We start from the raw sequence: 16,724 nt of genomic DNA on the forward strand, positions 1-16,724 counted from the left end.
GCAGCTCTTCTGCCAACGGGTCCTGTCCCTGACGTTTAATGAGAACGATTTCTTTCATGAAAAATGTCTTCGGCCCCTACATGAGTTTCCACTGCACAAATGAAGACTCTCACCTTCGTGTAGTTGGTAGTATTGTCTCCTGGGCCTGGGGGATCTAAGTCAGTCATTCCGCCATCCTGTGAGTTTTTACTTTATTCCACACTCAAGTGGTAGACCTTCTCTTCATTTAAAAAAAAGAAGAGTAGTTTATTTATTTATTGTAGCGAGTGAGAGAACTAGTGTGTTTGTGTGAGAGGTGGAGAGGTGATCCCGTAGAGCCAGAGGGGGAGGGAGAGAAGTTCATGCCGACTCTGTGCTGAGTGGTTCCCTGGACCCCGAGACCATGACCTGAACCAAAATCAAGAGTTGGACACCTGAGCCATTGCGTCATCCAGGCGCCCTATTTCCTTCAGTGAATTTTCAGATGAGGAAAACAAGAATTCTATAATTAACGTGTTTGAGTGTCTTAAATCCTGAATTATATCACAGATGATGATTGACACAAAAGCATCAGTGAAATGCTGTGTTGTGGGATCCTTGAGCATGTTGGTCAAGAACGAATTTTTGAGATGTGTTACGGTGCCCGAGAGTCGGTTTATTGAGTAGCTCGGGGACAGGAGCTGTGGGCAGAAAGAGCTGCACGTTGACTGCGTGAAGCGGGTGGTTTTATGCTTAGTGTTCAAGGCGGGGTGGGGGGGTGGGGGGGTGGGGGGTAGGTGCACAGAGTATAAGATCAGAAAGGTTTCTTTGAATTTGTGCTTCTTACTTTGGCCTGATCTGTTCGATGCTATCTCTCTGTTCGATGTTATTATCGGTGAAATGTACAGGCAGTTAAGAGACCGTAAGGTAACAAGTAGCATGTATTTGACTCTTAGCAGAGCTATGCCGTCGGTGGGTCAGCCTTCTGAGTTAAAGGTGAACATTTTTCTGCCTCTATCCTTCTTCATACCAGACTCCTAAATAATAGCTGTTTTATGTGTATCATTCTCTGTGTTTGTGTTGATATCATGTGAATTAAATTCCAGAAGCAGCATCATCCACAAAGTAATTTATAAGTGTGATGTCATTGAAAATGGTTCTTGAGTTACTCATCATGACAATTTTCCACTCTATCACGTTTCATGTGTATAACTACTTCCTACATGTGTGGATGGGTTAATGAAATAGAAATGGTTAGATTGATTTTGTGTAGATAACTTCTTGTTTCCATCATTGTTCTCACGTTTGACACCTGCTGTGAACATTTGGCATAGAGTCCTCTCTGAATATCCACCTGCATGTCCTTTTCAGTGAACTCTAGGATCATAGCCTGAGTTCAAACCTGATGTCTTTGCACATTCAGTAAATGAGGTTTGTGCTTCTCCGTGGGTGGAGAATATTAGCCTTATATTGAGATAAAGGTAACTTGATAACTCCATGGGTTACATCTGGGTCCCTCTCCCTCAAACTGGGCCAGCCCAAGCACTTCCCATGGGCGGTCATTACATTTCATTGGATAGTTTCTGTTTTCCCGCAGGAGACTCTGCCCACGGGGTGTTCTGGCTGAAGTAAAGGATAAGGTGGACAGAAGAAGTGAAGTAAAATGTGGGATCTAATTTGGGGGGTACAGTGGTAAGCAGTGAAGGTCAGATGTTGGGGTCTAGCTGGTGACACTCCGTCTTGATCTTAGGGACCATTATGAATTCTCTCAATGGCCACTTGGTGACGGTGGTATTTCTTGCAGGGAGTGCTGACATTCGGGGACGTGGCCATAGAATTCTCCCAGGAGGAGTGGCGATGCCTGAGCCACACGCAGCGGGAACTGTACAGGGACGTGATGCTGGAGAACTACGGACACCTCCTGTTCTTGGGTGAGGATGACTCCTTCCAGATTTCCCAAGCCACACTCGGGGTTTCATTCTTCCTTTGAAGACGGTCTCTTGGATGATTCCTCTTTGCACAAGTGGAATTCAGGTCACTGCCCTAAGGGACTAAAGTAAGGATTTGTAGATGGGGACAAAAATCTTCTTGATGTTTCCTTTTCAGCTTTAGCTTCTGCTTCCTTAGGGTCACATCATTTCGGTAGAATAGCGGTAGTTCTGAACCTGGTGTGGTGTGGAGCGGTACTGCCTGCATTTAAACTCCAATTTTTATGCCGCCTTATTGTCTCGGTAGGACTTGGAAGTGCTAGTTAGGAAGTGAGTGTTTGAAACTCCTGCATGTTCTCTAGGGGCTGTTGGTGAACAGTGTTGGGGAAATCATCTTCTAGAATTCTACAATGTCCTCTCTTCCCTACTGAGCCCAGTAGTGGCTCGCAAGAATCCACAGCCATACTTATATTCCCTTTCTCTATTAAACAGGTGTCATTGTGTCCAAGCCTGATTTGGTCTCCCTTTTGGAGCAGAGGAAGGAACCGTGGGATGAGAAGAGGAACAAGACAGCAGGCTTTGATCCAGGTAGGTGGGAATGAATGAAGCTGATGACAGAGGACATCCAAGTCTGAAGGAGGAGGAAGATAGAGCTTAAAATGCAGTTCCAGTAGCTCTGCTGGAATGAAAATCGGTTGGAGAAGCCCAGGTGTATTGCCCCGTCCTTCACAGAGGGACATCTTTTCACAGTATTGTCATGCTTTCATATTCTCGAAGGGTTCTGCTTCAGCTCCAGTGATGGTTCGTCACAGCCACAGTGAGGGTTCCGGGGTATGGGAGGGCCTCCATAATTGGAGAGCTTTTCCATTGCTTTGAGGTCCTTAGGGAAATCTCCCTATTCCTGAGAGCGTCTGCACTAAGCCTCTTCTAAGTTCCGTTTTGCCTCTTGGGAGAAAGTGTGCAGAGTTGTGTGGGGCATACTGGGGATTGGGGCGGGAATCCCCGCAGCACTGGAGGCAGACATCACATGTTTTCTGGTTCATGCTTGGAGGCTTCAGTCTTAATCGTACACAATGGAGACTCAGTAATGTCATCAGGTAACTTCAAAGCACTTCCCGAATAGGAGAAAATAAAATACTTTATTTCACTTCAGATGTTCATTTTCCCTTGTATTAACGTAAACAAGAGGTTTCCACTCCTTACGTTCCATTCCTCAGTGGTGAAATAATGTAATGTCTCTATTTGTTCCCTAGACTTCCTACATACAGTAATGTTATTCGGGATTTACAACTTTTGGAACCTGCAGCCTATAGTAAAGTCTCATTCCTTAGCTTCTTAATAAGTGCATCATTTTCTAATTTTGTTTCGTATAATAAGTTCCTGTGAGGTTGTCTTATGTTTTCACTTTCTTATTAGTTGTCTGTGAGACTCAGCTCTTATTTCTTAGATCAAAAGTTCTGATGTGACATGGGCTAGTGCTTTATTTTTATTTATTTTTATTTCTTAAGATTTTATTTATTTATTTGACAGAGAGAGACAGCCAGCGAGAGAGGGAACACAAGCAGGGGGAGTGGAAGGGGAAGAAACAGGCTCACAGTGGAGCAGGGAGCCTGATGCGGGGCTTCATCCCAGTACCCTGGGATCACACCCTGAGCCTAAGGCAGACGCCTAATGACTGAGCCACCCAGGCGACCCGGGCATGTGCTGTGTAAGAAGTGATGTGGATAGTAAAATTCCCCTAGTGACACAAATGTTCTGTTCCTAAATGGAATTTTACTTCGGGAATAATTAATCATAAGGTTTTTTTACTATTTTCCTCGAAATATATCTGGATTTACTCCCCAGTATTTATTTTTTATGAAATGATTGTCAGCCTATTTTATAACTGTGACGGTGTTTGTTTAGAAAGGGAAGGTTTTTGCTTTCTTGCTTCGTTCTGAAGAATGGGTTATGCCCTTTAATTCTGTGTAAGACGAGGAATATATGAGTAAAAGAATACATTTTTTGATGTCACTTAAGTCCTTATTCATAATATTTTTCATTACAGCTTTTCATGGTTGATTTTATTTATTTATTTATTTATTTGACAGATAGAGACAGCCAGCCAGAGAGGGAACACAAGCAGGGGGAGTGGGAGAGAAAGAAGCAGGCTCATAGCTGAAGAGCCTGATGTGGGGCTCGATCCCATAACGCCGGGATCACGCCCTGAGCCGAAGGCAGACGCTTAACCGCTGTGCCACCCAGGCGCCCCTTCATGGTTGATTTTAATGAATATTCCTTCCAGTTTACTCTCAGCGAACATATACCAAAATTGAAAATGCCTGTTTTTCGTCGATACACAGAGTTTAAAATTACAGCTCTATAGAAGGTTTCCTTTTAAATAATTCATATATTGCATTATGTGGCATTTTTTCAGTTAATGTTTGGCTTGTTCTCATTTGGAATTCCTAAATAACGGGCTTCCTGTTGTATGGGACTTTCCTCAACATCAGTTAGTTGTGTGTTTTGGTTTTTGTTTTTTTTACTGATATATTTCGTTAGACGATGACAGTTTTCAGCACTGTACACTTTTGAACAATGTGAGTGTGACTTAAATGTGAATGAGGTTTATGCCGTTTGCCAGGAACATTATGTATGTGTCTATGAAATATCACCCCTACAGAGTGTGTAACTCATCTTGTGTATTTCTGGTGGTGGTGAATGTTCTAGCATATCTAGGTGAGTTATAATACTCGCAATAACTTCAACATCTATTGTTGAATTTATATTCTCTTGGCATGAGAAGCACTTTTGGTGAATCAAAAGCAAATTTACGATTTTTCTACATCTGTATGTTTTGTAGGTCCTATATTTTATCTTAATTCTGGTGATACACCCATGATATACTTTGACACCCTTCTCATTCACTTTCGTGTCTTCTGTCTGTATTTTCATTCTGGTTGCCTTAGAGATTCCTTAAAACATTATAAAGGTATAACAAAGCATTTTCAAACTGCTGTTGTCAATTTTATAGGCAACTTTTCTCCTTCATCCTCTCCATCCCTGAACCTGCTGGATATTACCACTATCACAAGTTGTATTTTTTATGTGGTGTAGTTTCTTATGCAGATTTCTGCATTTTATGCTTTTGTTTAAGACAATTCTGTAGCAGAAATACAAGTGATTGTGCTACCTCATTACAGCACTGCAGGTTTCTAGAATTGTGTACATACTGACATGAGCAGGAGTTTTATGTTGTCCTGTGGTTTCAGTTACCCTTTAGAATGCTTGGTTTTCAACCAGAAAGACTCCCTTTCACATTTCTTGTAGGACAGGTTTACTAGTAAATTGAAGGGTCTTTTACTAGGCATTGTTTTTATTTCTACATTCATGGAAAACAGGTATATTATGCCAGGTAGATGACTCTTGGTGTAGACTGTTGAATCTTTCTGTACTCAAATACTCGATCCCATTCCCTTCTTCCTATAGGGTCTGTTGAGAACTGCAGTAATCATCTTACAGGGGCTCTCCTGCAGAAGAGGAGTTGCTCTTGTCAGGCTTTTTCAAAATTCTCTTTTTGCCTATGATTTTTTTTTTTAAGGTTTTTTTCTTGTTTATATGTTGGAGAGAGAGAGCGAGAGAGTGCATCTGAGACACAAGCAGGGGGAGTGGTGAGCAGGGAGCGCTATGTGGGGCTTGATCCCAGGCTCCTGGGATTATGACATGAGCTGAAGGTGACAGCGAACCGACTGAGCCACCCAGGTCCCCTCACCTGTGATTGTTGATAGATTATTTATAATGAGTCCCTGTGTTCATGTCTTGACATTGATCCTACTGTGAATTCCTGAGATTGTTGAATTGGTCTTTCCTTTGCACATAAGTGTGAAGTAGAAGCCTTTAGTTCTTCCTGTCAACTCTCTGCCCCGTTTCACTCTCCTCTCCTTATGGGGTCCCCTTAATGTACATATCGGTCCACTTACGTGTCTCCTGAGTCCCCGGACTGTCCTTTCCCCCATTTTTCCTTGGTCTTCTTAGTAGACAGTTTAAAACAAGGGGTTTTTAGCTTGTCGGATTCTTTCTTCTGCTTGAGCAGGTCTGTGGGTGACCCATTGGTGTGTTTTTAAATTCAGTGATTGTATTCTTCAGCTCCCCATTCCTGGGCGGTCGGTTGATATACTTTGTCTCTTTGGGTTACATTTTGGTCGTGCCCAGTTTGCTGGTACCATTTAGTTCCCTATCTGTTGTCTCTTCCTGTCTCCATGCACAGCTTTATGATGCTTCTGTCTTTGTCATGCAATGCAGAGTTCTTCATTGATTGAGGGTCCCTTTGTGGGATTTAATTTGTTCTTGTGGTTGAACACATTTTTCTATTTCTTTTGTAGCCTTGTGATCTTTTGTTGACATTTCGGGATTAAAAAAGAAAAGGAGCCTCTGGGCCCAGGTTTCTGGACTTGCTCTGTTTTAAAGCACACAGATCATAGTAATTATGTTGCGTGTCACACATATTCTGGGTATTTGTCGTGTCAAGATTCTTGTAATTTCCCAGGTACGAAAGTGCAGTTACTTTACAGCCCGTGATACCTTCCTCTGTTTCCCTTCAGCTCTATTATCTGTCTCTGTCTGAACAAATACTCCGTTCCAGAGGGCGCGCTCCTTCCCTCTTCTTTCCATGTCATTCGTGACAGAAGTGCCGTCCGTTCCTCAGGCAGCTGCGGAGAGGTCAGATCATTGAACACACAGGTCACTCACGTGTAGGAGTTTTCTCACAGTGTGGCCATGGAGTGTCAGGGAGGGTGAGCAGCTGCTATGGGAAAGTGTCAAAGCCTTTCCTTGTCTCTTTGATGTGGCTCTTCTGCATTGGTACTTGCTGGGTGTGTTGTGTTCTCCCAGCTGGCTTCTGGAGAACTCTAAAACTTAAATTGGTCTATTTTTTCTCCGTGGAAGAGCAAAGGCCAAGTGCTTCCAGTTCCTCATTTGCTGATGCCCTAGGGTAGGTATTAATGGGGCACGTTAGGCACTTTAATGTATACACATGTGAGCATAGTGAGTGGAATAACTTATTTTGATTCTTAGTTGTGTGTTTCCATAATACTCTAGGCCTGTTAGCAAAGACAGGCAAAGAAGATTGTGATATGGAAGGTACAGAAGCTGTGGCCCTGAGCCCTGAGTATCTCTAGTTACGAATGACTGGGAATGTGTTAAGAAGAGGGGAAGGACAGGACGGGTTTTATGTCAGATCAAACCAAACTTGGGACAGTTACCCATAATGAAATCGCTCCTATTGGAAGAGCTCAAGGGTAAAAAGATTCTGGGGAGGCGTTGGGGGAGAATCCCCTCCTAAGTCAGTTATATTTGCAGAAAAATGTCTTTGAACCCAAGGACCCACACCAATTTTTATAGGTTCCTATTCTCTAAAAGTGCATTTGTAAATTCTAGAAACCCCCGCTAGTCCATGTTGAAAATGATCACTGAAACCATTTTAAATATAAGTTTGGATCAGTCATGCACAGGAACATCTCTGAAAGTGAGACATCGATAAAGGAAGATAAGGATTCTAAATGGCATTGATTTGAGAAATCCTTGTCAGAAGATTCATTATTCTTCAACGAACACATCATCTGTCCTTTTCCAATGTCTCTGATTTTGATAAACATGGGGAGTTCTTTATGGAATCATCAATGGTCAATAGTTATGCAGTATACATAACGTGGAGCATTTTTTTTAATGTGTTGCACTGGGAGTCCTCTCTAAGGGCCCTTCTAGCTTCCAGAATTACTGAGGCATTTAGAATGGAGACAGATGTATTAATGAAATGAGTCTCTGAAAAGCATGAATGAAGGGTCCAAGTGTAATAAGCCTCAGGGAACTCAGGTTCCAGAGAACTAGTATATCATAGTAACTTAGTAATGCGTGGGGGAATGTCTTCGATGCAAGCTCGAGTCTTAGCGTACACACTGTCATGGTATCCTCACTGGGGAGAAGACGTCTAAATGCAGTAACCCTGGCAAACATCTGGACTCGTCTTCACAACTCGGTCAACAGCAGAGATTTCATATTGGAAAGAAATCTTACAATGTAAACAATGTAGCAAAGCCTTTGATTATCACTCAAAACTTATCAACTAAGGTAGTACATAGTGGTGAGAAGGCTGAGGAATGTAAAAACAGAAAAAAATGCGACAAAGCCTTTAGCAGAACTAGACCGTTCTAAACATGACAGAGAGTGCAGCGTGACAGAAACCCTACAAAATGTCAAAAATGTGGCAAAGCCATTATTTCATACTCAGAACTCTTCAACATGAGATAATACACCTGTGGAGATGCTGTACACACGTCAAGAAGGTTGGCCATGTCTTCCCATGAACACATTCTTCCTCAGCTTCAGTGAAAGCCTACTGGATAGAAATGCCTGAAATGTGATGATTGATGACAATCCTATATTTTTAACATATACTTCAAAAAAATGTCTTCGTGAACGATAAAAATATTAAAGATATGAGCAGTTGCAAACTGTGTAATGGAATGCAAGTTCTATAATATCAGCCATTCACAGCAGGAAGCAGTAAGTCCATCTCATTTTGCAGACATGATCTCAATTAGGATATTTATTATGGAGAAAATTCTAAAGTTCAAACACTTAAATCAGTTACATTTTAGCTTTGGACGATGCAGACGTTAGGAGTGTCAACTCTTCCACAATTGACAATCTGGTTTTCCCTTTTGGGTCCCTAAAAGTAAAACCAACCTACTTTTGTGAAAATAGCCTGTTGTTGAGAGGAAGCCTTACCTAAAACATAAACAGTTAATATCCCACTCTTAGTATGTTGTCTGTGTTTGTATAAGTATTGTTATAGTGATGTAAGCTTCAGAAGAGTCAGTATTAAGGAAATCATAGTGAACAGAAAATATTTTTACAGTACTGCATAGTATGTATCCACACACACGTAAAAAAAAAAAAGTATGTATAAGTGGACCCAGGCCGTTCAACCCCATGTTCTTCATTTGTCAGCTGCATTTGTTAATATGCCTAAAGGATCGAGGGAGGATGGATGTCTGGGAAGGGATAATAGTGTCTCTGTTTTTCTTTTGACCCTATTTGAGAAATTTTACTCTTCGGGAAAATACTATTTGACTCTTATCTCATGCTATGCCTTTATTACTTGTATGCCAGCAAAGTGATGTGATCCTTCTTGTCTCAGAGACACAAGGGTCTCTTGTATGATGGGGAATTCATTCCTCCATTTCGCGTAGAAGATGAAGGAGGCAGTGGTGTACGGTGTGTGAGGAAAGTCCACGTGGAGATGCCTTTGTGGTCGTCGTATAAGAGTGATAGAAATCAGGGTGGAGTAAGTCTTCAGGGAATGATTATTTACATTAAAGTAAGATAGAGAGTTGTGCCTGGTGGCTTAGTCAGTGAAGCATCCATGTCTTCATTTCGACTGAGGTCACGATCTCAGGGTGTTGGGATGGAGCCCCATGTTGGGCTCGGGCTCAGTGGACTTTTGCTCCAGCTCCTCTGTCTCCCTCTTCACCGGCCCCGTCCTGCTATGCTCTCACAGGCTCTTTCTCTAATAAATTGTTAACATTTTTTTTTTTAAGATTTTATTTATTTATTTGACAGATGGAAAGAGAGTGAGAAAGAGGACGACTGGGGGAACAGTAGGCCGAGGATCCCCATTCGGGACTTGATCCCAGCCCCTAGGATCATGACCTGAGCTGAAGGTAGATACTTCACCGACTGAGCTACCCAGATATCCCATGGTTCCTGGTTTTTACCATTTTTAGAAATAGTCTCTTATACCAAGACCAAAGAAATACACTCCTTTCTGTTTTTCTAATAACATCATTAATTCTCTTATACTTTCTCTGAGAAATGTGTTAAACAACGTCTTCTGTGGTTTGTGTAGTGACTGAGGTTTTCTCTTGTTTAAGATTTTGTTTTTAAGTAATCTCTGTAATCAACAGGGGGATTAACCTTAAAAGTAAAGCTCAGGAATCACACAGAGTACCGACTAGCCATCCGTCTGCTCTGTGAATGATGATTCCCTTATTCCCACAGTGGAATGCTTTCTCAGGGCTTGGCAGTAGCAATAATGTAATTGTCATAGAGTGTAGCTGGAATCTTGGCAAACTGATGGCTGTCTTTACCATGATCTCTCTCCCTTTACTTCCCTGGGCTTAGGTTAAGTTCTACAGATTTTACTGCCAAACATGAGTATGGTCAACCCATCGGTCATTGTCTCCTAAGGAGTCCCACCAAGAGTGACGACTTTTGGGTGACGAGATTTCTGTCATGATTTTGGGTGTCGACTTCTTTGGTATCTTTACAGAGTGACCGGGGGTGTGTCCATTGTAGTGCAGTGTGGGTCTTGGGTGTCTTCTAGACCATTAAGATTAGCCATATGTACGCTCCCTGGAAGGAGGTCAAGTCAAAGCTTCCACGTCCATGAGTTTCTCATTTTCCTCTGTATGTCACTGACGAATGAGCAGCAGAACATCCTGAAGGAAAACCTATTATGGATACTGCTGTGAATGTCAGAAGAAAATTATACATTTGGTGTATCGAGCATTCTTGTTATTCTTTGAAATCACGTTGTGAGCTCCTGATCTACACCCGCGGTTCCTTGATCTCCATCCAGTAGAGGCACAAGCAGTAGGTCAGGTCTATTCATGAGACAACATTTCCTCCCGATCTTCACCTCAGTTCAGAGCCACCCAAAGTACTTTTGTCAGTGTGACACTTCGGTTTCATTTGACTCAACCTCCTGCCTCCTTTATGTTGACGTGGGTGTAGTTTATATTCCCTGTTGATGGTTCCTGAACACCTCTGCCCTAATTCCTATGTGTTTCCCAATCCTCAGCCCTTTTACTGTAATGTGCTGTGATTCCCCTACATGCAGGGTTTACTCTTCCTGGGAAGAAATGTAAAATCCTCTCGTCGTTTCAGATGCATATAAAGTGTATGCTTTTGCTCAGTTGTTGCTTCACCCCTCTTCCTTCGAAAGCTTACAACAGAAATTGAAGGAAGATTCTTATTGGTGTTGGGATTTTTTTTTTTTACTTGTTCAAATGCAAGAGGTATGGGGACCTTCACAAGTGACTGTTACAGCTCATGGGATTCTTGTCTATTGCATCCTGCGGATCATAGTCTTTAACAGTGTTTCATGATGTAAAGTGAATAGATTTTCTCCCAGATCTTGGGTCAGATTAAGGAGTATTTGACAAGGTGTTGTACACATGGGAAAATGAGGCAGGAGCCAACCAGCATCAACCTGAGTGATGGATATTGTTTTTTTTGTTTTTTTTTTTTCTATTAATAATGATTTTTTATTATATTATGTTAGTCACCATACAGTACATCCCCGGTTTTCGATGTAAGGCTCGATGATTCATTAGTTGTGTATAACACCCAGTGCACCATGCAATATAGTGCCTCCCTTACTACCCATCACCGGTCTATCCCATTCCCCCACCCCCCTCCCTCTGCTTAGCCCCCAATTTGTTTTCTCATAGTCCATAGTCTCTCAACAATTTCCCATTTCCCCTTCTGACCCCCTTTCTTTTATCCCTTTCTTCCCCTACTCGAAGGTTGCTTATGTTAAGATGAGAGAATCATATGGAAGCCATAGTTGTCTTTCTCTGCTTGGCTTATTTCACTAAGCATTATCTCCTCCAGTGCCGTCCATGTTGTAGCAAATGTTGAGAACTCATTCTTTCTGATTGCTGAGTAATATTCCATTATATATGGACCACAACTTCTTAATCAGTCATCTGTTGGAAGGGCATCTCGGCTCCTTCCACGATTTAGCCAATGGACAATGCTGCTATGAACATTGGGGTGCATATGGCTCTTCTCTTCACTCGTCTGTATCTTTGGGGTAAGCACCCAGTAGTGCAATGGCTGGATCATGAGGTAGCTCAATTTTAACTTTTTAAGGGACCTCCACACGGTTTCAGAGTGGCTGCCATTCCCACACCAACAATGTAGAGGATCCCCTTTCTCCACATCCTCTCCAACAATTGTTGTTTCTTGCCTTATATGTCTATTTTGCCATTCTAACTGGCATAGGTGAGTATCAGTGTGGTTTTGATTTGAATTTCATGATGGCTAATGATTTTGAACATTTTTTCATGGCTGTCTATTGTATGTCTTCATTGGAAAAGTGTCTGTTCATATCTTCTGCCCATTTTTTGATTTGTTTATTTGTTCTAGTGTATTGAGTTTGAGAAGTTCTTTTTGCCGAATCTTGGATACCAGTCCTTTATCTGTAGTGTCATTTGCAAATATATTCTCCCCATTCTGTGGGCTGCCTCTTGGTTTTTCTGACTGTTTCCTTGGATGTGCAGAAACTTTTTTAATCTTGATGAAGTCCCATAAATTCATTTTATCTTTTGTTTTCTTGCCTTTGGGGATGTGTCATAGAAAAAGGTTGCTTTGGCCGATATTAGTAGAGGTTGCTGCCTATGTTCTCCTCTAAATTTGATGGATTCTGTCTCACATCGAATTTCATCCATTTGGAGTTTATTTTGTGTATGGTGTGAGATAGTGGTCAAGTTTCATTCTTTGCATGTAGCTGTCCAATTTTCCCAGCACCATTTATTGAAGAGACTGTCTTTTCCCACGGATGTTTTCCTGCTTTATCAAATATTAGGTGCCCAAAAGAGCTGAGGGTCCATTCTGAAGCTCTCTATTCTGTTCCATTGGTCTATGTGTCTGTTTTTGTGCCAGTCATGCTGTCTTTGTGATCTCACAGCTTTGTAGGCTGGCTTCGAAATCCGGCATTGTGATGCCCCCAGCTTTGTTTTTCCTTTTCAACAGTTCCTTGGAGTCGGGGTCTTTTTCTGGTTCCATACAAATTTAAGGACTATTTTGTTCCAGTTCTTTGAAAAACGTTCTCGGTATTTTGATCGGGATAGCATTGAAAGTGTAGATTACTCTGGGTAGCATGGACATTTTAACTATGTTATCTTCCGATCCATGAGCATGGAATATCTTTCCATCTTTTTATGTCTTCCTCAATGTCTTTTAGAGTGATTTATAGTTTCTAGAATAAAGGTCCTTTACGTCTCTGGTTAGTTAATTCCAAGGTAGCATTATGGTTTTGGTGCTATTGTAAATGGGATGGATTCCTGATTTCTCTTTCTTCGTTCTCGTTATTAGGTAGTACAGAAATGCAACTGATTTCTGAGCATTGATTTTGTATCCCGCCACGTTGAATTGCTCTATAACTTCTAATAGTTTGGGAGTGGCTTCTTTTGGAGTTTTCCATATAGAGTATCATAATAGACCTGCGAAGAGAGACATTTTGACTTCTTCTTTGCCGATTTGAATACCTTTGATCCCACTTTTTGTTGTCTGATTGCTGTTGCAAGGACTTCTAGTACTATGTTGAATAATAGTGGGGAGAGTGGGCATCCTTGTCGTGTTCTGATCTTAAGGGAAAGGCTTCAATCTTGCAGTAGGTTTTTCATAGATGGCTTTTATGAGATTGAGAAATGTACCTTCTATTCCTACACTCTGAAGGGTTTTAATCAGGAAAGGATGCTGTATTTTGTCAAATACTTTTCGGCATACGATTGAGAGGGGATCATATGGTTCTTGAGTCTTTCTTGTTGATATGATGTATCACGGCAGCTGATTGATTTGCGAGAAATATTGAACCACGCTTGCATCAGAGTATGAATCCCACTTGATGGTGGTGGATAATCCTTTAATGAACTGTTGGATTCTATTAGCAAGTATCTTGTTGAGGGATTTTTGGCGTCCATATTCATTAGGGAAATCGGTCTGTAATTCTCCTTTTGAGGGGTCTTTTTGCCTGGTTTGGGGATCAAGGTAATATTGGCCTCATAGAATGAGTTTGGTAGCTCCTTCTGTTTCTATTTTTTGAAATAGCTTTAGGGAGAATAGGTATTATTTCTTCCTTTGAATGTTTGGTAGAATTCCCCAGGAAAGCGTCCGGCCTGGGTTTTGTTATTTGGAAGGTTGTTTGTATCACTGACTCAATTTCTTCATAATTAATTAGCCTGTTGAAATCAATTTCTTCCTTTTCAATCTTGGTAGTTTATAGGTTTCAGGAAGGATTCCATCTCTTCAGATTGCTTAGTTTGTGGCATATAGCTGTTGATAAAAATTTCTAATAATCGCTTCCAATTTCAATGGTGTTAGTCGATGACCTCTCCTTTTTCATTCATAATTTTAATAATCTGGGTCCCTTTCTCTTTCTTTTGGATAAGTCTTGCCAGTGGTCTGTCAATTTTATTGATTCTCTCAAGAAGAACCAGCTTCTAGTCCTGTTGATCTGCTCTACTGTACTTCTGGTTTCTGCTTGATTGATTTCAGCTTTAATTTTGGTCAACTGCTTCCTTGTGGTGGATTAGGCCTGTCCCTCTGTTGCTGTTCCAGCTTCTTGAGGTGAGAATATAAAAACTACTAGATTTTTATTCTTTTGAGTGACTTGGATGGCTATGTATTTCCCCCTTAGGACTGCCATTTTTGCTTTATTGTATCCATGGAGTTTGGACTGTTGTATTTTCTTTCATTCTCATTGGTCTCCATAAATTGTTGTTTAATTTGATTTTGATTTCCTGGTTTATCGGATAGCATCCTGAGCAGGATGGTTCTTAGTCTCAAGTGTTTGAGTTTCTTCCAAATTTTTCCTTGTGAAGTTTGAGTTCAATTTCCAGTCTTTGGTATCGCTGAGACCTGTTTTTGTGTCCCCAGAACATGGTCTATTCTTGAAAATGTTCCATGGGCATTAGAATAAATGAGTATTCTTTGGTTCTGGGGGGGGATTAGTGTTCTATATATATCTAAGAGGGTCCAACTTCGTCAGTATGGATTCAAAGCCTTTGATTCTTTTGGTTAGGTTTTGCCAGGGTGTCTGTCTATTTCTGAGAGTGGAGTGTTGAGGTCCCCTACTATTACAACATGTATTTTTTATCTATATGTCTCTTTATTCTGGTTAAGGGTTGGCTTGTGTATCTTGCTGCTCCTGTTGGGGGCATATATATTTATAATTGTCATATCCACTTGTTGAATACTTCCTTTAAGAATAATATAGTGCCCTTCTGCATCTCTAACTATAGTCTGTAGTTTGAAATCCAATTTATCTGATATGTGACTACCCAGCTTTCTTTTGAGGTCCATTTGCGTGAAAGATGGTACTCCATCCCCTTACCTCAGCTCTGAATGCATCTTTGGGTTGAAATGAGTCTCTTGTGACAGCAAAATGGATGGGTCATTTCTTTTTTATCCAATCTGCAACCCTGTGGCGTTTGAAACCAGGAGATTTAAAACCATTAATGTTAAGTAGGCTGAGTACTGAGAGATATGCTTTAATTCTGCCATGTTGTCAGTAAAGTCTTTGTTTGTATTGGCTGCTGCTTTTGTTTCTGTATCACCTCTTGGGGCCTTTTACTCTTATATAGACCCCCCGGCTATATACCTCCTGTAGACTGGTTTGACGGGTGCCTACGAAAATTGGCATAGTGACTGTTCCGATTCTGAAATGTCTTTTATTTCTCCATCAATTCTGAATGACAGCCTTGCTGGATGAAAGGGATCCGGCTGCATGTTTTTCATTAAAGAGCTTTAGTCTCCAACCCTTTCTCTATTCAGGTCTGTGTAGACAGGTCTGAGTAATTCTGATGCCTTTGCCTTGGTACGTGAGAAACTTTCTTTGCCTGGCCGCTATTCAACTGTTGTTCCTTGGATCTCGGTTGCGAATTCGCACTATGACGTGACGTGGTGTGGACATCTGTCATGGTTGAGCTTGGGAGGGTCCTCTCTGCCTCTTGGACCACTTGAATTTCTTGTTTCCCTTGCTAGATTAGGAAGTTTCAGGCTACAATTTACTTCCAAAAATATCTCTTAGCCCTGTTTTTCTCTCCACCCCCTCGGGATGCCGATGATTCAACATTGATCGTTTCGTTGAGTCAGTAGTCTCCCGTAGCCAACATTAGGTGGGCGTGATTTTTAAGACCATCTTCTATTTTTATTTTTTCCTCTATTAACCCATCCTCATCATAACCCTTCTCCGTCCTTCCATTGACCCTGGCCGTCAGAGCTCTAGTTTGCCTGCATTTGGCTCATAGAATTTTTACTTCTGTCACATCGCTCTCATTTCCATCTTAATTCTATATTTCGTAGTAATATTTTCCTGAATACTTCTTCTCAAGTCTACTCATTATCTTGACCATTGTTACTCTGAATTCCCATTTCTGATAATTTGGTTACATCCATATCCGTTACTTCTGTGGCAGAGGCCACTGACTCACTGTCTTTCTTTGCTGGAGGCTTCTCCTTCTTGTCATTCTGATGAAGAAGGGTTGGGCGGGGTTTCCAGAGAGCCCAAAATTATTGACTGGGTCCAGGCGACGTCTCCCTTGTTTATAGGGATCTTAGAGATGTGGGGCTTCTTCTTTAAAAGATTTTATTTATTTACTTATCTGAGAGGAGAAGTGAACCATTATGTTGATCCAGCAAGACGAAACAAGAAGCAGGGGAGTGAGAGAGAGGAAGAAGCAGTCTCCAGCGTGAGGAGCCCGATGAGGGACTCCTTTCCGGAGCGGGATCACGTTTCTAGCCGGAGACAGGAGCTAATGACTGCGCCTTACCCAGGCACCTCCGGTTGTGGGCTTTTGATTTTTCAGCCTGCCTTCGTGTTCTGGGGGAGGTGGCCTGCCGCGCGAGAGTGCAGGCAACCCTGTTTGGGTCAGAGTCTCCTAGTTCCCTGCGAGGGAGTGATGGGGATGGGCATTCTGAGCCGGTATTTCCAGGCTTTGTTCTCTGGCTGGCTTTCTGGCGGCGGCTATGCCCTGCTCTGAGGGTCAGAGGCAGCAGGAGGCTGCATTGTCG

The 16,724-nt window shown here is 41.7% G+C and overlaps 2 protein-coding genes across 4 annotated transcripts in view; one reads left to right on the top strand and one right to left on the bottom strand.

Annotated features, from left to right (window-relative positions):
- Window positions 1-16,724, bottom strand: part of LOC103657337 (zinc finger protein 91-like) — a 686,132-nt gene that overhangs the window by 348,032 nt on the left and 321,376 nt on the right. The window lies entirely within an intron of this gene.
- Window positions 1-16,724, top strand: part of LOC103672925 (zinc finger protein 160-like) — a 100,893-nt gene that overhangs the window by 73,253 nt on the left and 10,916 nt on the right. For all 3 annotated transcript variants that reach the window (XM_040632916.1, XM_040632915.1, XM_040632914.1), the window contains exons 6-7: window positions 1,763-1,889; window positions 2,379-2,474. In XM_040632916.1, coding sequence (XP_040488850.1) covers window positions 1,763-1,889; window positions 2,379-2,474 — 223 coding nt within the window. The remainder of the gene's footprint in view (window positions 1-1,762; window positions 1,890-2,378; window positions 2,475-16,724) is intronic.

The sequence above is a fragment of the Ursus maritimus genome, unplaced genomic scaffold (assembly GCF_017311325.1).
Source record: "Ursus maritimus isolate PB19 unplaced genomic scaffold, ASM1731132v1 scaffold_19, whole genome shotgun sequence".
Lineage (NCBI taxonomy): Eukaryota > Metazoa > Chordata > Mammalia > Carnivora > Ursidae > Ursus > Ursus maritimus.